The 20,270-nt window shown below is 32.8% G+C and overlaps 3 protein-coding genes across 4 annotated transcripts; all 3 read left to right on the plus strand.

Annotated features, from left to right (window-relative positions):
• The first annotated feature begins 999 nt into the window (after nucleotides 1-999).
• LOC135833072 (esterase E4-like) lies at nucleotides 1,000-3,793 on the plus strand. The gene is made up of 10 exons (XM_065346690.1): nucleotides 1,000-1,309; nucleotides 1,392-1,529; nucleotides 1,625-1,784; nucleotides 1,864-2,052; nucleotides 2,127-2,338; nucleotides 2,414-2,579; nucleotides 2,643-2,815; nucleotides 2,947-3,106; nucleotides 3,189-3,327; nucleotides 3,403-3,793. The coding sequence occupies exons 1-10, from the start codon at nucleotides 1,169-1,171 to the stop codon at nucleotides 3,572-3,574; spliced, it is 1,650 nt and encodes a 549-aa protein (XP_065202762.1). The 5' UTR covers nucleotides 1,000-1,168; the 3' UTR covers nucleotides 3,575-3,793.
• Nucleotides 3,794-5,771: 1,978 nt separating this feature from the next.
• LOC135833073 (esterase E4-like) lies at nucleotides 5,772-12,887 on the plus strand. 2 transcript variants are annotated; one of them, XM_065346692.1, is made up of 11 exons: nucleotides 6,243-6,366; nucleotides 8,996-9,161; nucleotides 9,263-9,308; nucleotides 10,697-10,856; nucleotides 10,957-11,142; nucleotides 11,258-11,466; nucleotides 11,549-11,717; nucleotides 11,806-11,981; nucleotides 12,060-12,219; nucleotides 12,307-12,445; nucleotides 12,541-12,887. In XM_065346692.1, exons 2-11 carry the CDS (start codon nucleotides 9,100-9,102, stop codon nucleotides 12,704-12,706), a joined length of 1,473 nt encoding a protein of 490 aa, XP_065202764.1. In that variant the 5' UTR covers nucleotides 6,243-6,366; nucleotides 8,996-9,099; the 3' UTR covers nucleotides 12,707-12,887. The 2 variants fall into 2 exon arrangements, with proteins under 2 accessions (XP_065202763.1, XP_065202764.1); XM_065346691.1 differs by lacking the exons at nucleotides 8,996-9,161; nucleotides 9,263-9,308 and adding an exon at nucleotides 5,772-6,142 and having other exon boundaries at nucleotides 6,229-6,366.
• A 3,469-nt stretch (nucleotides 12,888-16,356) lies between these two features.
• On the plus strand, nucleotides 16,357-20,113 carry LOC135833074 (esterase E4-like). The gene is made up of 10 exons (XM_065346693.1): nucleotides 16,357-16,641; nucleotides 16,735-16,872; nucleotides 16,966-17,125; nucleotides 17,197-17,382; nucleotides 17,485-17,693; nucleotides 17,766-17,925; nucleotides 18,810-18,982; nucleotides 19,042-19,201; nucleotides 19,307-19,445; nucleotides 19,894-20,113. Exons 1-10 carry the CDS (start codon nucleotides 16,501-16,503, stop codon nucleotides 20,054-20,056), a joined length of 1,629 nt encoding a protein of 542 aa, XP_065202765.1. The 5' UTR covers nucleotides 16,357-16,500; the 3' UTR covers nucleotides 20,057-20,113.
• Nucleotides 20,114-20,270: the final 157 nt, after the last annotated feature.

The following is a 20,270-nucleotide window of genomic DNA, read 5'->3' on the forward strand; positions in this document are numbered from 1 at the left end:
AAAATTCTGAAAAATATATGTGACTTGGAATGGTGAAAGGGACCTGAGGCGTATAAAAATAGTTTTTCACTTTTTGAGTGATTCATATTATAGGAAATTCAACGCTCTTTTCAAAGAAACAAACCACAGACTGTCAAATTCATTGGAAAATACGATTTAGGGAGTGTTTAAGTTTGCAATGCGTGTGTAAGTTGTGCACTAATCGTACGTGTGTTTTCGTTTTTTCAAAAAAAAAAAAAAAAAAAAAAAAATGTGTTAAATAGTGATCAAAAATGAAAATCCATCAACATTATGACGATTGCAAATCTTCTCAGCTGTCTTATAAGTCGATATAAATTTTCGAATTTGACGCTCCGTTTGCGATATATACGCCAAAAACTGCGGATATGAGGTGAAATTCAAGTCCCATCCACAGCTGTTTTATTGAATACTTCGGTGAGGTTCCTACTACACAATACATATTTTTGTTTTTATTATTGCACCTCTGAAAGAACTCGCCTAACTAAAAATGCACATTTCGCCAAGAAGATACGTTTGAAAATTTTCCAGGAATTTTCATGAATAACTCCCGCTAAGGCGTGGTTATCATCTCCGCAAAATTGGAAAAACCGATTGGAAGGGGCCAAAGATGACAATTTTTGGCTGAGATTGACAGATTATTCTTCACATTTTGATGATTTTTATTGACAATTTTTTTTTACGATTTGCTGAACCATAATACAAATTCTCAACTTTTTCACGAACGAGAGGCATGCTGCATTGAAACCTTCGCTTCAAGCATATCAACATACGCAATATTATTGACTTTATTGATCCATTAAACACCTCGCAGTCCTCGCACACTTGACAAAAATTCAAAAATGTCTCAAGTATTAAGCCTTACTTCGTGTTTTTTTCCGTAACTCCTTATTTTTTCGTTTTTTATGACTGATATACTGGCATACAATCTAACATCTAACTTGAAAACAACTACCTTTGAACATTAGGTACCATCCTCATGTTGATAAACGTACGTAGGTATACTAATTATAGTCACACTACAGAAACGGTTTTGTTTTCATATGTACAATGAAAAGGTGTTACCATAAGTGAATTTTCGAATTGGCATACTTACATCTCACAATATTCAATATTGAAGTAAAATATATGTATCATTATTCTACAAAAAATGTCACAAAAAGTTACTGTAACTGTAAAAGAAGGTAAAATACGCGGTTTCAAAACAAAAAGTGTTTATTCTGGCGTGGAGTATTATTCATTTTTCGGGGTTCCTTATGGGCAATCGACGGCAGGTCTAGCGCGTTTCAAAGTAATTACAACTGTTATGTAAATAGAGAAAAAAATCAAGAAAATAAAGGTTGAAAATAATGGCATTCTTGGGGTCTTAACAGGATCCTGTGAAGGTGAAACCCTGGAATACTATTCTCGACGCGACCTCTCAAAAGCAAGGCTGCCTACAATTTTCATTAAGAAAACAGAATATAACTGGAGATGAAAATTGTTTGTACAATAATATTCACACAACGGAGGTAACTATGTACTTTTAAAAATATAACTAAAAAGTGGAATTACGACTAAATGTAGTACTGACTGCTGAAACATCTGCTTATATGTACCATCTTAGATAAATCCGAAATATGATAATCTGAAAGCAGTAATAGTAAATATACATCCTGGAGGATTCTTTCACGGTTCACCTGATCCACATTACTACGGATCTCCCGGATACATCATCAATCGAAACATTGTTTATGTCAGTGTCGGATTCAGATTACATTTGCTAGGTAACGGCGAATCAAAGGAGAATACCACTCGAAAAATTACTCATTCATCAACACGCAATTAAGCACTCGAAAATTTCAGGACATTTGAATCTGAATTTAAAAAATCACTGCACTGGAAACCAGTCTCTAAAGGATATTATACTTAGTCTGGAATGGATTAGGGATAATATCCGAGTATTTGGGGGTGATCCTGGAAATATAACTTTACTAGGTAGCAGTAGTGGATCTGCAATTGTTCATTTCCTGCTACTATCACCATTAGCAAAAGGTAAAAAAATATTCGGGAATCGACTTTTTTCACCGATTTGTTTTGATCAACGATTGCTTTGAATCCGCGCACAGGTTTATACCATAAAGCAATACTAATGGGCATGTACGTATTCAACCCAACTCTAATAACCTGCAATGAACATATTGCTTTGGCTTACAAAATGGCACGTGAACAAGGTTACGAAGGAAAAATAGAAGATAAACGTAAATTATTGAACTTTTTAAAACAATTTCGAGTGGATCTTTACCTGCTATCGAAATTACATCAAATGCGAGATTATTATGTAATTGCATTGGATCAACCCCATCTCACAGTTTTTCTCTTTATCATGCTGCATTAAAAAAATTGCAATTCTCAGACAGGATTACCAGTTTTCCCAACCTCACCTTTCATACCGTTAGGCGAATCGAGCGATAGGTCTCCACTGCCTTTATCACCAGAAAAGCTCATTGGTTCCACGAATCGAGTACCAATCATGGTGGGATTTTGTGAACGAGAGGGTGCAATGGGAGTAGCTCTGCTTGGTAAGCTTTATCGACTGTAAATTTATTCAGATAGGTAGGTTATAATCTGTTTTATATTTATAGCAAAACTGGAACGATCTCTTTCTAAATTGTTCCACAAATGTCTCTGCCAAAATGTATGGGGATGGGGAGCTAATTTAAATGAAGATGAATCAAAACAAATACAACAACAAGTGGAGAATTTTTACGTGGATGGTAAATCATTAGACGAGGCGTCACATTCAACCAAATGTGATGTAAGATTTAATTTTAGTTTAACACCTCAACGAGGAATATAACAGTACTTACTTACCTACTTTACCATGAAAAATTGAAACCCTGTACCAATCTGAGAAAGATTTATGTATCGGGTTCAATGAATTTCCAGATTTTAACCGACGTTGCCCTATCGGATGTATACGACACATTGATCAATGTTATCTCATCGGATGCTTCTTCGCCAGTCTACGTTTATAATTTCGCCTACGATGGCAAATTATGTGTGATGAAAAAGAAAATCTCACCCTACATGGAAAAACCTTTAGACGGTACTAATCAAAACACTTTTTTCTACAATGAAATAGAAAAGAATTCATAGTAAGTATGTACATCAACTCGATTAATATGCAGGTGCTTTCCACGCGGCCGATTATGCATACTGGTGTTCCGATGAAAACAGAATGGGTGGAAGTGCAGACCAGCAGCACCCAAAAGATCGTAAAATGATAGACACATTGACGAATCTTTTCACTACCTTCGCTAAAAATGGGTAAGAAATAGTCAAGTAAGTGGGATTCTCACCGATGATAGTCATTTACCAACATAAAAATGTTCAATATGATAGAAATCCTAACAATGTTGACATGCAAGTGAACTGGGAACCTTCCAAACCTGAAAGTCCGTGTTATCTGAATATAAACGAAGAACTGGAAATGAAACACGAATTATTGAATGGAAAACGGATGGAATTTTGGCATACCTTAAAAAAACAATTTGGAGAACATCGTGAAAAATAAAATATGCATTGCTTTCAAAACTTGCTTAATCAATTGGTTCCAAAGGGCTGAACAATCAGATTGTGACATTACAAAAAATTGAATTAAATGATCGGTGATGTAAAATATTATCAGCTAATTTTTTCAATTGTTTTCCTTCATTTTTTCAACAAAAAAAAAACTGCTAAGGAAAAAATTTAATGCTTTACAACACAAAATTTCAATCCCTCTTTTCAACAACTTCGACATCTCTTTCGCAAAAAGGTTTACACCACAACGAATTTGGAATGAAATATAGTGAAATAACGCCAAGGTTTTCAATTTTCACCTTTTTTTTTCATTTTGAAAATTTAAATTTAAAAAAAAGTGGTGGGTACAAATTACATTACTTTAGGTACAAATTAAAGTTTTTTAAAAACTTTAAAGAATCAACAATATTTTTGTTTCTGAATTTTGAAATATTTCTGTCCTGAATAAAATAAAATTTTGTGCGAGTCTGTAAATTGGTTGAAATTTTATTTTGGAATTCGAAGGAGAAATTGAAAGATAAGTTTCTTATTTCAATGTACCTACTTACAGTAAAAATTAGGAAATTACTAAATGTGAAGAAAATCAAATTTGCAAAAAGAAATTATTTCAGTAAAGTAAGATCGAAAGTTCAAATTGATAAATTTCCCATACAAGTCCAGGCGTCATCGTCATCTGAAATGAAAACTGTTTCTGTTGAAAAATTCTGATGCTTCATAGAAACAGCATCAGTTTTCATACATAAACCGAATTTCTTAAAATAATTCCAAAATGAAATTCGATCGCGAAATCGAAAATCCAAATTTTTTCCTTGTGAGCTCTCGAAGTTGCTGAAAAAGGGGAATAAAATTTTGCGTTTTGAAAAAATTGAGGTAAAAATTGAAAAAATTCTCAACTGATGAAATTTTACAGTGAATTTCTATCGACTTGGCTTCGTGCTTCCGCCTGCATTTGTAAATTTGGATTTGGAAAAAATTCTGAATTTCTAAAACAAGTAATCACTCAAATTTTTTTCGTTTTTGCTTTTGTTTTTTTTAAATATCAAAATCTTGTTTAATCCGACTTTTCTAAGAAAAATTCTAAAATATAATCGGTAGGCATTTCATGAGATGCCTAACAATCGGAAAAATGAAAATTTCTTTGCATTTAGATAATTTAACCACCTTAAGAATCGCAATAGAAACATTTAGAAATAAGACGTGTTCATTTTTTGAAAAAAGTGAACTAAAACCAATAAATAAATCAACTTTTTCAATAAAAAATTTTAAAATTCATAAAAAAATTCACCAAACTTCATCAATATGAAAGAAACACTTCTTCAAACAATGAGTAAAATTCATGAAGTTCAACCATAAATTTTCAAAAGTATACTAGGTACCTACACATTGCGAATAATACACATATATTTCACATTAGTCTTTCTCGTCGATGAACACTTCTCATTTTGAACATCATACTTGTGAAACCACAAAACATTTTTTTGAAGTTCCGAACCCACCAAAACAAAAAAAAATTGGCAATAGTTTTGAAAATTTACAACAGGCTATCCGGAGTGACAAACTGGCCAATGATATTACCTCGCGATCACCAGGGGCCTCGAGACACCAAGAGACCCCCGTGGCCATGTTTAAACCACAAAAAATATGCTTTTTTGATTCTCTTTACACATACATTTTCCCAAGCTTTTGCTCCCGCTTTGCTCGGGCCAATTTGCTTTTCTCTTATTTCAAAATCGAAATTTTAAATTAAGTACTCGTACGTACCTACATTCAAATTCTAAAATTGTGTAGTCAAGAAAATAAACTCATTACAAAAAACATCTGTTTTTACCTCTCAAAATACAATTTTTTGAAATTTTTTGCCCTGGCTTTGCCCTTGGAATCTTCTACACCTGAAAATCACTTGGATCGAGAGTTAGAACTCAGAAATAAATTATTACTGAATGGTGATGGTGAACGAATGAGATTTTGGCATAATTTGAATAAAAAATTGTGCAGTCCAATTTGATAAATAAAATTGTATTTCAACACTCGACCAATTTGATTTACAAAAAATGAAAACAAAAAAAAATCGACCGGAATCCTTGAACAGGTATTACAACAAAACCACCAATAAACCCCAAGGAGTATTCAACATTCTAGATAAGATAAAGATGAACCAAGCATGACGCAGGTTATTTTAATGTTCTTTGTATTTTTTTGAACGCAAAACGTTCGCTATACAAGCGCTGTAAAAATTTTGAAACTTTAAAAAAAAATTGTTTTACACCATAAACGAGTTTTACAACTTTCAAAACCTTAAAAAATAATAACCTAAGTCGCCATTTTGTAATAATTTTAATCTGAACTTTAAAACGTAATTTTACTCATTCGCGTTTTGAATATTTCAATGAGTTGACATTTACATACTACGTATATCGAGATGACTGAAAGAGTAACTGTAACTGTAAAAGAAGGTAAAGTATGCGGTTCGAAGAAAACAAGTACCTACTCTGGTGCCGAATATTACTCATTTCTCGGAATACCTTATGGACAATCAACTGGTGGTCTCGCCCGATTCAAAGTGAGCAATCTCAATACAACTTCCAATAAGTAGGTATATAATTGAATTCTATACCAATCATTCAATTTTCAAATGTTTTTCTTCAGGACCCTGTGAAAGTAAAACCTTGGAACAATGTTCTCAATGCAACAGTTGAAAAATTAGGCTGCACTCATTTCTCCACCATACATAGAAAAATTACTGGTACAGAGGACTGTTTGTATAATAACATCCATACTCCCAAGGTATGCATCAACTTAGTTTTTTTACTCGTATACAAATTCGTAAAAATATTCTATGAGATAGACCAAGCATGCAAAATAATAAGTAACATCATCAATTCATTATTGATGGAAATCTTAAATCAAAGATAACTTCTCATTTCAATTAGGTACATATTTAGGTAGGTAAGTAAGTACGAGTAAGTACAATAGCGACAATAGTATGTACCTTTCCAGACGTTTTTTCAACACGATCACTGCGCAATGATTTTTTTGAGGATCTATTCCGTACTACATAAAAAATAACCAACAAGAGACGCATAGAGCGAAATAGAATATAAGTACATTTTAATGAATCCAAAAAAATTGCAAAAAAATCAAAAAACCAAATTGGAAACGTTTGCATACATTCTAAAAATGTAGCCTAATATGACTACCTACTCAACAATTGAAGCCTGACAAAGAGTAGTGTGATTCATGCAGTTCCTCTGCTCCATTAAATTAGTTCTTTCTCAAAAAGCCAACTATAACATGACTTACTTATTTCAGTAGGTACTTGGATAGTGGATATGTCCGCACCTACTCGTATAGGTAATTTACCTATTTAAAGCATCAATCTCGATCACTAACCTGCAACACAGAAAATAAGAACAATTTTTAAATTGATCATTTCACAGTTTCACTGATCATTATATTGCATAATTAGGTATGATGATTTGAAAGAGGAGAAAGAATCCACAAAAAAGTAGTGGATGTATGTGAAAGTTGAGGCTTAGTCAGTAAACATAGGTATGCCAATGTTAATGAGTCAAAATCTATATAAAGTTTGAGCAAAGTTTTGTGACATGAAATTTTCAAGTCTCAGAAGTTTTTTTTCAGAAAAAAGAATTGAACGATCGACAATTTGATTCTTCCAAATTTTAAAAGGTAGCATAAAATAATCCACATGAACAAATTGAACACAACAGTCCGTTAATAATTTCTCCGAAAATATCCACACTTTATCAGCGAGAGATCATAAATATCTTAATATGCACTTGCACATCATTACCAGCCCTCGCAACAGCCAAATCACTTCATTTATTACCCAGACTCTCCATATTATTACTCTTGCTCATTTGAAAATGATTTCTTTTGCAATGAGAGAGAGATCTCGCATTCCCTCAAACACCCATCATGCCATTACTTTTCCACTCACCCAGATAATTTCATGTAGGTACCTACTACAGAATTTCAATTTCAACGCTTGGTAAGTACCTACTTCTTTACTGAATATTTGCGGTATTCTATATATTGATATCTCGATCATACCATACTAGATGTTCTGTGAGAACCGTTAGTTTCAGTCCAACTGGCAAAAAAAGCTATAGAAATGGAATTTGGCTGACATTTTAGCGATAAAAAAATTCGGTTGGTCTTTTTTGAATAGTTATGAGAAAGTGTCATGTGAATACTTGAAGAAAATATGCTGGATTGATTTTTAACGTTTCTCCAACACCCCCAATTTCAAATTATCTACAATACCTGTTTCTAAAGTCCCTTAGAAATTTCAAATTTTATAAACTTAGTCACAAAAACTAATTCGTCGACTCTTTTTTTTCAATTTTTAATTCAATTCAAATATTCTTCGTGCCTCAAAATTTACTCAATTTTACACTCAAAATTCTATAAAAGCAGTTTTAATGAAAATGTTGATAGGTCATGACACTATCAAAAATCTCAAAAATTATGACCCAATTTTAAGCTTAAAATTATTCAGAAGAGCTCTCACCCTAACATACTTCCAAATAAAATTTCAAAACCATCGAAAAATTGTCATAAAAATTGAAAAAGCTGAAAGAATTTGGAAGAAGCTTTTAAGCAATTCTGTAAAACAAAAAAAGAACTTTTTAAGCAGCCAAGGCAAAAATTAATGTGTTTTGGACGTTTTGGCAATGTAACTAAGACCCACCAATCATTATTGTAATCGCTACCGAATAAGGTGACACTTCAATTCATGACGTGTGGTAAAAGTGAATTTCTAATTTATCAAGCATTTCTTAGCAATTTAAACAAAGATTATAATCATTTGATTATTTTATCGAAAAACAACTTCCCGAGAATATTGACGAAAAAACATTACAAATTTTCGTCAATTCGTCAAAAATTGACTCTCTCTGAAAATTTTGACAAGAAATGGAATAATTTTGGCAAGACTATGACTGTTTGACCATTTTGACAAAAACTGACCCTTTTTGACAATTTTATCAAAAACGGAAACTTTTTGGCACCAAAAAAAAAACAGGACTTTTGTTCGGCAATTTTGGCACAAAAAGAGGACTTTTCAAACAGATAAGGAGAAAATCAATTCTTGGATGTCTGGGGTGTGGAGGGGGTACAAAAAATTATCGACTTACAACTTTTGAGAATCAGCGAACCCCCAAAAAGAATTGACAAAAAAAGGCCTGCGAGTACTTAAGGTATGATTGATTAGAATATCTCAAGGGCTCTACAGCTTTTTATTCTGAACACTGAAAAAAATATGAAGACCGTATTTTTGAAAATAATTCAAAGTTTTATATCTCTTTTTGCACTTCATAGTTTGAAAAATCAACACTAAATACACTTCAACTTTACCCCTTCGATGTCTAAAATTCATAAACTAATTTACTAGGCGTAGTTTGGGTTGCCTCATTACCAGGTGACATCTCCTCGAACAGAACAAATCCAAAACCTCGTTCTCGTAGTGATAATTACTTGTGAAATTTCTCACACACAATGCTCAGTATGAAACTTGTATTAACTTGTTTCGATTCCACGTACTCCAGCAATATTTGCAGGTATGTCTGTGTAACTCATTATTACAAACAAACAAGTTATTCTATCACTAATGTACGTTTCTGAGACTAGCCTATTAAGATAATTACAATTTGCATTTCAGAGATGATCTTGGTCCAAAAGTTCGTATAAGTTTTCTTAATGCTTTGGTAAGTAGCTTTCCCAGGTTTCCAATTTGCCTACCTAAATAATTTTTCAATAAGTTTGGACATTTCAAAAATCATAATATACGAGTGCAACATACTCGTATAAGTATTGTTCAAGCATGTAATTTAAAAAAAAAACACACAATTACGACTTCCTTTGTTCGATGTTCACTGAGTTCGGTGTTTTACACGTGTCATTATCTGCTTCAATATTTTTTCAGTTTTGTTCATTTTGTGGTTTGTGCTATATCAGTACTTTTCCAACGCGATCCGTTTCATTTTTCAAAATTTTTATTCGTATGTGATGCAATTTCAGTGATTGGCTGTTCGTGAGCCTGATTCTCGTACAATCTTCGTCACCACTCTGCGTTTATTCGTACAGTAAACACATAGAGACATCCTCATATCAATAGTCTACAACAGAGGTTATGGAAATCACTCTGTAGGTAATGGGTACGGGAGCGTCGTCGTTAATTGAATATCACTGAGATTCGTTTTGTTTGGTACATTCTGCAAGAAATTTAGTCTATAAAATTGTTTTTACCGAACTCTGTTCTACATCTTCATAAAATAATTGAGTGAAATTCGCATTAAAATTCGATCCTTCTGTATTTTCAACAGTCTTAATATTGCGAGTCAATGCTTGTAATTCTTCTTTAATACCCACACATATAAGTAATGTGATATTGGAGTCCGAATGATTCACAATCAATCTAAAAATGAAATACTGTTTCCTCATCCAGTGATTTGTTTCCAAACATGGTACATTTTGCTGATTAAGGAAGCCAAGCTTCATTTCTTTAAATCGAGAAAACTGGTAACAAAAGGGTTCTGTTTCGTTGTCCATAATTGCAAATCAGAGAACTTTTTCTTGGCGTAGCTTGGTTTGATTGGAAGGAATCAAGAAGGAATGGGAGGAGATTTTTGTTTCTGTTAAAAATTGAATTTGTTCTTGGAAATCTTCAATAATGTTTTGTCAATTTTTGATTTTCTGAGTGGAAAACATCTTAATTGATTGTATTCTGATTTGAAATTCTTCGGTCAGTTTTTCAAACACATGTTTGAAAAAAAAAATTAAAGGAGATTTGTTATTTTTATGATCATTGATTAGCGTGTCATCGTGGATGAATTTACATATTTCCCAACATAATCGGTAACGGTATATTTTGTTTCTTATTTTTGGTTCACTTCTTCAACAAAAGAATTTCATCATATTAATAATTTTCTTAGCAATTTGGCGCTAAAGGTTCAGCAGTTGCAAAAGGAATACGAAGTGGTAATGTAGCTAGAAAACATAGATAAAAATTTACATCTACGTATTCCTAAACATAATCCACAAAATCATTTATTTATTCCCATTTCTTTAATAAAATGAAAATTTTTTCAACTAGTTACCATCAAAAGGAGAACCTCTAAAGACGGTTATCGTGAACATCCATCCAGGAGCATTTTTTCACGGCTCACCAGATCCTAGTTATTATGGATCTCCTGATTACATCATGAACCGCGATGTCGTATTCGTCTGCGTAGGGTATAGATTGCACATATTGGGTAAATCGAATACCCGTGGATCAGATCTTTTTTAGTACCAGAAATGTGCTAAATTTCAGATGAAGTATACTCGCTACAACCCCCTCTTTTCATTTTATAGGCGATTTAAACTTGAATATAAGAGGTTGTACCGGGAATCAAGCTTTAAAAGATGTTATACTCAGTTTGAAATGGATCAAAGAAAACATCCATGTTTTCGGAGGCGATCCTGAAAACATAACTTTAATGGGAAGCAGTAGCGGATCAGCAATTGTGCACATGTTGCTACTGTCACCTTTAGCCGATGGTACATGAAGCTATAATTAATTTCGTTAAGGATGTATATCGAGTCATTCTGAGAAGGAGATGATACCAGTTCCTTATAATTAATTTTTTTTTCGTGATTTATGATTCTCATATAGGCTTATTTCATAAAGCGGTGTTAATGGGTATGTATATATTCAGTCCAGTTCTCGCTTTGCGAGAAGAGAACGCCTCGGTTGCATACGAAATAGCCTGTCAACTGGGTTACAAGGAGACATTCGATGATAAAAAGAAGCTTTTGAAGTTTTTCAAAACCGTGAATATGGAGATGTTATTGATGCTAAGACCTGAAGTTCACTTTAGTCAAGTAAATAACTTTTTTCATTGCATCTTTTTTTTTCAGTGACAATTTAATAATGCATGAACAAAAATGTTTGTGGTATCTCTAGGAACCTCAGGTATTCCCATGTTCGCCATTTATGCCTACGCCTGATTTTCACAATGGAGAAACTGCAATCTTCCCGAAGCCTTCCCCTCAACTGATCCCTTCGACAAAACGTGTACCATTGATGGTTGGATTTTGCGAAAGAGAGGGTGCAATGGTACTTCCAGCAATTCGTAAGTTTTTATAGAAAAACACTTCTTTAGTTCTTTTTAATGATTTTTGCTCTTATGAAATTAACCTGTTTGAGTGATTCTTTTGCAGAACGATTACAAGGCACATCTTTATCTGAATATTTTCGAAAATGTATTCGACTGAATCCAGTCGGATGGGGAGTTAATCTAAACGACGATGAGTTGACAGTCATTCAAAAAGAAGTAGAGTCTTTCTATTTGGATGGCTCGTCTATAGAAAAAGCATCGCCATTGACCAAATGTGATGTAAGATGGCAAAATTTACGTATTTTATTTCTGTTTTGTTATTGGAAAAAAATACCTACTAAAGAAATTTGTTTGCAGATTTTAACCGATGCTGCTTTATCTGATGTTTATGATTCACTTATAAATGTTGTATCAGCTGATCTTCCATCATCTGTGTTCGTTTATAATTTTGCTTACGATGGGAAACTCTGTATAATGAAACATAACTTCGAACCTTTACTACAAGACCCGTTGAAGGGTAGGTACCTAACTACATACCTACTTTGTAAAATTATTGTATTATAGGATCTAGTGAGCATTTTTGATAAATTGAGTATTTTTCAAGGAACTTTTCATGGCGCTGATTACGCTCATTGGGTTAACGGTTTACAGCATCTTAAAAAAGATGAAAGTTTCTTAACACAAAAGGATCGTGATACAATAGACAGAATGACGAGTTTGATTACTACCTTTGCCAAAAATGGGTAATTCAAATTTCAAATGCTCGTATCTACATATATTTTTCTGATATCACTCGAACGAGTAGGTACCTATACAATATCTTGATGAATGTTTTCAGAGATCCTAATTACGAAGGAATACCGGAGCAGTGGAGCTCTTCAACTCCCGAGCAGCCGTCTTATTTGAAAATAAGTGAAACGCTGGAATCTAAAGATGATTTCTTAAACGGTGAACGAATGAAATTTTGGCATAATTTGAAAAAACAGTTCAATAAAAATAGCTAAATTGTATTTTTAATCTATACCTGAATAATGTGTACTTAGTTAGGTTAATTAGAATTAAATGTATAATATCTACATACTGATTACATTATCTAAGTTACCTATTTCGTAATATTTTTAAATAGAGTTGAATTCTGATTTTAAAAAGTAAATATAAATAAAGAAGAAGCTATGTTGATCGAGAGTATGTTTTACATTTTTTGCTATTGCTCCCTCCCATCTTCAAAATAATAGAATAATTTTTCATCAAGAACATACTAAAATAAAATTAATGGGAAAAAATCGCATAACTGCGCATTCCACTACCATTCCACTACCACAACAACAGTTGATGAAACACAAAATTTCAAATATTTTGATCTGGCGGTTTTTTCTTTCGAATAACCACACCAAAAAAATTTAGACAAAATGCAAACCTCAACCCTCGCATCATTTTCGACCTAAGTCAAGTTGAAAATTCATAAACTGATTTTTAAAACAATTTTTTTCAAAAATCAATTGTTGCCCCTGTGACTTGAAACTAAGCAACCATAAGTGTGGAGAGTTGCATATGTATTGTAGTCACTGGAAAAAATTCTTTACCTACTTCTTTCTCACGTCCGAAATCAAAACACCTCATTCACATTCCACATTAACACATTGAGTGTTTTTTTGACCAGCAATTTTTAATTATTCGTATTTTTCACTAAGCAAAATAAATAATAATTATGCAATATGTAATTGAAAAAAAAAAAGTTTTCGTGCATGGATTATAGTTTTAAGGGGGTCGGTAAGCTTTTTATGGTTTTTTTGATTACCTCATTTTCTGAAGTGATATGGGTTCTAAACTTGATATAAGCCATCAGGAGCTGTGAAAGCATAAAATTGTAGTAGGAAAATCAAGCTTCCCAAAATGCTACTTTTATTGTGTGAATTGACAGTACATATAAGAAAAATACTTCATGTTGGACCTGTTTATCCCACATAATGATATGTAGATCACTTTTATCGAGGTCATACTGCCTCAAGTTGAGTCAGAAAGAGTAATAATATCAGTAGGAAAATGGTATCTTTGAGAAATTTGAAAAAAATAGGTACATATAACAGAAAAGTAACCAAAAAATTGACCAAAATGTAAGCACATTTTAACGTGGAAAAAATCACCGAAAAATCTAAACATTTTAGATTAAGAATTGTTTCTACTTAAAAATCGGCTAATATTTTGCAGGCCCGTCGAGAAGAGGAGGATGGGACAGACTACCCCGAGCCCAATCTTCTTGGAGGGCCCGGCAAAAGAAAGGCCTGCGATGAAAGAAAAATATGTACCTATTGTATTTTTACTTCTCAGAACACAAATTTTCAAAAGTTTACTTTGTTCTAGCTTCGCTCCGGCTTATAAGCCAAAAAATAAACTCTTCGAATAAAAAACATCGTTTTTATGCCTCTTGAAATACTAATTTTTGAAAACTCCTGCCCTCACTTCCCTCGAACCTGTTCTCATGAGCCAATTTATTTATCATTTTACGATGAAAAAATTTCATATTTGATACCTATTTAAAACTCAAAAAGTAAATTAAATTTTTTTATAAGTCGTACAAATATTATATCAATTGGAAACATTGATATTTTCCCCCCATATAAGTCGATAAATTTGCAATCGACTCCTTTCACCCCTCAACTAACGATTAGTTTCGTCCTTGAAGATGCAGGCAAATAATATTTGCCCCGTGCCGGGCCTACATTCGACTCTCGACGGCCTGGTAAAGAAGCGTGACTTTTTGAGCATTTTAGGCAATTTTTGACAAAAAAACGAGACTTTTGAGATAATTTTTGGTAAAAGTTAAATTTTTAGCAATCTTACCAAAAATTGAGAATTTTTTTCGATTTTTGACAATAAGAATGACGTAGACAATTTTAACAAAAATCAAGTCTTCTTGGCAATTATATATAGGCAAAAAAATACAATTATATTTTCGATAATTTTTGCCGAAAAAAAAAGATTCTGAAAAAAAGCAACAACTTAATCAGCAATTTTTAACAAAAAACGAAACTTTTTTGGTAATTTCGGCTAAAGGAGTGATTTTTTGGTTATTTTTGGCAAAAAACGATACTTTTTTTCCAACTTTAAGCATGGTCAAAAGGTGAGACATTTTTCACATTTTCGGTGAAAGACAAAGACTTTGAGGTACACCTTGAGGAAAAAATTGAGACTTTCTAAATTTTTTTGGGAAACAAGCGATAATTTGGAGTATTTTTCAGCATGAAACTAGACATTCCGGCAATTTTGATAAAATTGTGATTTTTTTTAAGTTTTTGGGTTTTGCGAAAAAACGATAATTTTCAGCATAAACGAGACTTTCCAGCATTTTGACAAAAGTCGAGATTTTTTGCTATACCGTAACGTCGAAAGACAGGATATCTGTATGTTGGCAAAGAAAAATGTGTCATTTCCGTTTATTGGTATTATCAACACTTTTTTTCAAGATGCATGAAAAAATTATGTTTTAGAAAATTTGTAAAAAAAAAGAGACTTTAGTAGGTAGGTAACCAAAATGTTGAAAACCAAACGTTACTTAATAATACGTAGTTTTAGTAGGTACCTACGTAACTTAGTTACTTGAAGAGTAACTGAGTACGAGCCCTAGGTAAAGCACAGTTTGAAAATCGAGTTTTTGATAAAATAAAAAGAAAGAAAATAATCATATTACAAGTACATACATACGTATGTGTAGGTAGGTAGGTAGGTATAGGTACCCATTTAAAAGAAGTCATTCAACTAAAAAGTAACGTGGTCTTCTGAAGGTGTAATTTTAAATCAAGAAAAACAGCAAGTACACCAATTATTAGGTACTCGATTTTTGATTGATTATGATTACTGTTTCGCTTGTTTACAAATGAGGCGACAGAGTGCACCGTGTAGCCTATAAGCCAATCCTAATTTCTAATCAGCCACAAAAGTTTCGTCGAAGCAATTTTTACGTTAGCGTAAATAAATCATTGCTTTCACCAACGACGCCATTTTGAAATTTGAGCTTTCAATTTAAATGTTCAGCCTCCAAAATTTAAAAACTTTGATTGACATTTTTAAATCAGATTTTAATACCCTTTCAGACGGTGAAATCAATTTTGAGCTACGATCTCCTGAAGTTGAGCACAACGAGATACTGCTAAAATAAACACAGCACCCGATTTGTTTACTTATTGGGTGGGTAGATAATGTAAAAAAAAACTTGAACAATATCGAAACACATGATTTTGAAAAATGCATTTTTTTGGACGAGTGAAGTACAATTTATTTTCGGAATGGAACCCTTTCAACTCCTCTCACGGTTCTCTGCTTCTCCCCATTTCAATAAAGATCCAAGATTGTAGATTTCAAATATCAGCTAATTTTTTTGGGGATAAAATGGATTCAGTACCTCCTCGTCGGGTTCGGGTAGTTCATCTTTCTTAAATTTTGCTAACCATAAAATTTGTTTTAAAAATTTCGCGATATATCGTAGAAATGCTTTTGATGGCGTTGAAATCACATTTAAATCCATTTTTTGAATTTCATCCATTTTTTTCCAAATGTTGGCAAAAAAAAATCAATATCTATAGCAATATTTAACAGTTTTCCACACAATTTACAAGGCGTGTTCGACCAACAAAATATTCCACTTTCCCGTTGTAAGTGTTCCAATGACGGAGAGATAATATCCCTTGAACATGATACCAACATTAAGTAGGTATAATACGATATGCGCTCACCAGAACAGCTAGGGTTGGTAAACTTGAACACCACACGATAATATTTTCCTTCGCTTCATTCAAACAAAATGTCAGAAAAAATAATTATTTCGGTAAACGAAGGACAAATTCGAGGGTTCAAGAGTACGAGTTTTTACTCCGGGGTTGAATATTATTCGTTTTTGGGAGTACCTTATGGACAATCGACCGCTGGAAATGCTCGATTCAAGGTAATACGTCATTTTTCACTTATTCCAAGTTCCAACAACGGTTTTTTTTTTTTTTTTGAAACATGGCAATAACCCGAAATTTAATTGTGGCAGGACCCTGTCGAAGTTCAACCCTGGAACGATATCTTTGATGCCACGACAGAGAAATCCGGTTGTTTACAATTCTCGCTAAAGAAGAAACGAGTCACTGGTTCAGAGGACTGCTTGTATAACAACATCTATACATCTCAAGTAAAATACAATTACCTAAGCAACTGTTTTTTTTTCAATCTTGATACGTATTTTAATCTAAAAGAAGATATCTTATCATTATTCGAAAATCAGATACCTGCGAAAGGATCTCCTTTAAAAGCAGTGATAGTGAACCTTCATGCGGGAGGACTTTTCCACGGTTCTCCAGATCCTCATTATTATGGATCAGCAGAATATGTAATTCATCGAGATATTGTATACGTCAGCGTTGGGTTCAGACTTCACATACTTGGTTAATCACTCAATAGTTTGAAACAAAATCGAACGATTAAGTTTACTGAAATGAGATTGCTAATTTTATAGGCCATTTAAATCTGGGTTTGGAAAAATGTTCGGGTAACCAATCACTAAAAGATATCACATTAAGTCTAAAATGGATAAAAGCTAACATCAGCGCATTCGGTGGAGATCCCAACAATGTGACTATACTTGGAAACAGTGGAGGAGCTGCGATATTACATTATTTAATGTTATCACCGCCAGCTAAAGGTACAGTTCATTAGTCATTTTTTTTTTTTTTTTTTTTTTTAATTGAAACTGATAATTAAGTCCTTGATTTGTTATAAATTCCAATTCACTTTAAACGAATAGGTTTATACCATAAAGTAGTCGTCATGAGTGGATATGCTTTTAACCCAGCTCTTATCACGCCAACTGAACACATCTCAATAGCCCATAAAATCGCACTCGATTTAGGCTATCAAGGAAAAATAGAAGACAAAGAAAGCCTGTTAAAATTTTACAGAGAATTACCGATGGAGAAACTATTTGATCTGAGACCGGAACAATTTTATAAAAATGTAACAAAAATAGCCATCCGAATCAGTTTTGATTTCAAGCATCATTCAAACTCCAGGTTTTTTTTTGTTTAGAAAAGTCTCGTAATATATCCATTTTCTCCATTTCTACCAACTTACGAACCAGGAGAAAATTCAACAATGCCTTTAAGACCAGATAAGCTCATCCCATCAATCAATCGAGTACCGGTATTGTTTGGATGCTGCGAAAGAGAGGGAGTCATGGGTTTGATTCGTATGTCATAAAATTAAATTATTAAGCTACAAAAAGTTATTGGCACATCTCATAAAAATTGAAATTTTTTCATCATCAACATCAAAAGTTTTATTTTATGACGTTCGGCATCTTGACCTTTAACGTCAACAATCCAACAACAGAAATTAAATTAACAATCAACAAAATAATATAACAACAAAAAAATCTCAACAAAAGTTTTCAACCTGACGTTATGGGCTCAAATGTTGAGATAGTTAAGAAAATCAAAGTACCATCATATGAAGAATTAATTTCCAGCAAAAAAGGTCACTATCACTTTTTGCCTACCAGGGTTGATGATATTCAAAAAAATTTCAAAATAAAAAAAACGTCAGGCTGTATTTCTTTCTGTTTTTTAAAGCTTGCTTAAATTATTTTTTTTTCACCTTAAAAGTGCAAAGAACTTTTTTTTTGTAGAAAATTAAGTTTCCAATAAAAAAAGGTGTTCTGGACATTTGAGGTACATATTATTAAAATTGAAAGAGCTAAATTAGTCAGCTCTTTCAAGTTTGAAGATACACACATTAAATGAGAAAAGGATCTTTTTTTGTTGGAAATTAAATTTTCAACAAAAAGGGTCTTTTGCACATTTAAGGTATCTTCAAAGCTAAAAAAGATAGGGAAATTAAAAAGAAAAAAAAGAACTGCACCCTTGTAAAATTTTTTGAATTTTCTTGAATACAGCCCACCCTATGGAAGATGGGCAAAAAGTGATGACTTTTTAGCTGGATTTAATCATCTCAATATTTGAGCCCGTAAGGTCGACTTGAAAAAAATAGTGATTTTTCTAAGATGTGCCAATACTTTTTGTAGCCACTGTACGAGTTTTTTTTTAGGATAAAATATAAGCATAATGATTTCAGGACCAATGAAAGAATCATTTAAAAACTTCTTCACCACGGCGCTTCGTCAAAATGCCATCGGATGGGGCAAAGATTTGACTAATGACGAAATCGACATCATTAACGATCTGATAAGATCATTTTATGCAAATGGAGATTCAGTGCAAACAGCCCCACTACCTATAAAATGCGATGTATGTAATTTACAGGTTAGATAATCAAACGTAATGTTGCAGAAATTTTATGTTTGCAGATTTTGAGCGATATTTCCTACTCGGATGTTTATGATTCGTTGCTGAACGTTATATCAGCGGAGCTGCCTTCATCGGTATTTATTTATAAATTTCAATATGATGGAAATTTATGCGTGATGAAGGCTAAAATCCAGCCAAATTTGGACGAACCTCTGCAAGGTAGGTATCATTCAAAATATTCAAACACGAATTATCGAGTGGAGATGGTCGCAGAATGCAAGTAATCGATATTTTCATCATAATTAAAACCTAAAATTCATCTAGGATCCTTCCACGGGGCCGATTACAGTTACTGGTGTAATATTGAAGAATTTGTAACCAGAGACATCAGTGCAATATCGACAAAAGATAAAGAAATGATAGAAATGATGACTAATCTCATCACTACATTCGCAAAAACAGGGCAAGTAATAAATAAATTTGAATAGAAAATCAATACATGCAATAAAAATGAAATAGGGAATCATCCGCAAATACTGACACATTCTAAATGGTCAACACAGAATTTTTCGTACTAAATTTTTCCCCACATTTTATCCAAGTAATTTTTTTAAAAGCTGAACCAAGCAACAGCGTATTGTAAATGACGTAAGCATGCAAAAAAGTAGGTAGGTACTAGGTAGGCATAAAAATACCAACCCAAAAAAAAACGAAAGCAACGGATACCTTATCAGAAGCACTCGCTTGGGTGAACATTAAGTCTCCTATAGGCGACTCCTTCATTAAAGATTATCACACCACACCTTTCACTCATGTTACGCCCTACGGGTGCCCATGCGCACTTAAACTCTATATTTATTTTTCAAATCGTTCGAACAAAATTTTAAAACACTGAAAATTGACAATTTCAGAAATCCAAACTACGAAGGAATACCAGTACAATGGAAACCATCAACTGCGGATGATCCGTGCCATTTAATTATAAACGATACATTAGAATTAAAGAATGAATTACTGAATGGCAAACGGATGGAATTCTGGCACAATATAAAAAAACATTTCAAAGAAGAATAGATTCGACATAAAATTACTGTACTTTCATCATACAAAATAAACTTGTACATATTATAATTTGAATTTTTACAAATTTTTGAAACGATGTAATATGCACTTATGTAGTTATGTATAGAATTCAAGGTTGAAAGCTCTGCACAAAGTACCTACTAAGGTACCAAAATATTCCAATGTGTGTTCACTGTTCCTATCATTTGATAAAAATAATACCATC

Source organism: Planococcus citri, chromosome 1 (genome assembly GCF_950023065.1).
Source record: "Planococcus citri chromosome 1, ihPlaCitr1.1, whole genome shotgun sequence".
In the NCBI taxonomy this organism is placed as follows: domain Eukaryota; kingdom Metazoa; phylum Arthropoda; class Insecta; order Hemiptera; family Pseudococcidae; genus Planococcus; species Planococcus citri.

Excerpts from the sequence above, each read along its gene's own strand:
- LOC135833072 (XM_065346690.1), top strand. The coding sequence starts at position 1,169 with ATGTCACAAAAAGTTACTGTAACTGTAAAAGAAGGTAAAATACGCGGT. Across the intron at positions 1,530-1,624 it reads ATAATATTCACACAACGGAG|ATAAATCCGAAATATGATAA; the intron begins GTAACTATGTAC and ends GTACCATCTTAG. Across the intron at positions 2,339-2,413 it reads ATCAAATGCGAGATTATTAT|ACAGGATTACCAGTTTTCCC; the intron begins GTAATTGCATTG and ends TGCAATTCTCAG.
- LOC135833073 (XM_065346691.1), top strand. The coding sequence starts at position 6,002 with ATGACTGAAAGAGTAACTGTAACTGTAAAAGAAGGTAAAGTATGCGGT. Across the intron at positions 11,982-12,059 it reads CGCCATTGACCAAATGTGAT|ATTTTAACCGATGCTGCTTT; the intron begins GTAAGATGGCAA and ends ATTTGTTTGCAG. Across the intron at positions 12,446-12,540 it reads ACTACCTTTGCCAAAAATGG|AGATCCTAATTACGAAGGAA; the intron begins GTAATTCAAATT and ends GAATGTTTTCAG.
- LOC135833074 (XM_065346693.1), top strand. The coding sequence starts at position 16,501 with ATGTCAGAAAAAATAATTATTTCGGTAAACGAAGGACAAATTCGAGGG. Across the intron at positions 17,383-17,484 it reads GTTATCACCGCCAGCTAAAG|GTTTATACCATAAAGTAGTC; the intron begins GTACAGTTCATT and ends TTAAACGAATAG. Across the intron at positions 17,926-18,809 it reads GGGAGTCATGGGTTTGATTC|GACCAATGAAAGAATCATTT; the intron begins GTATGTCATAAA and ends TAATGATTTCAG.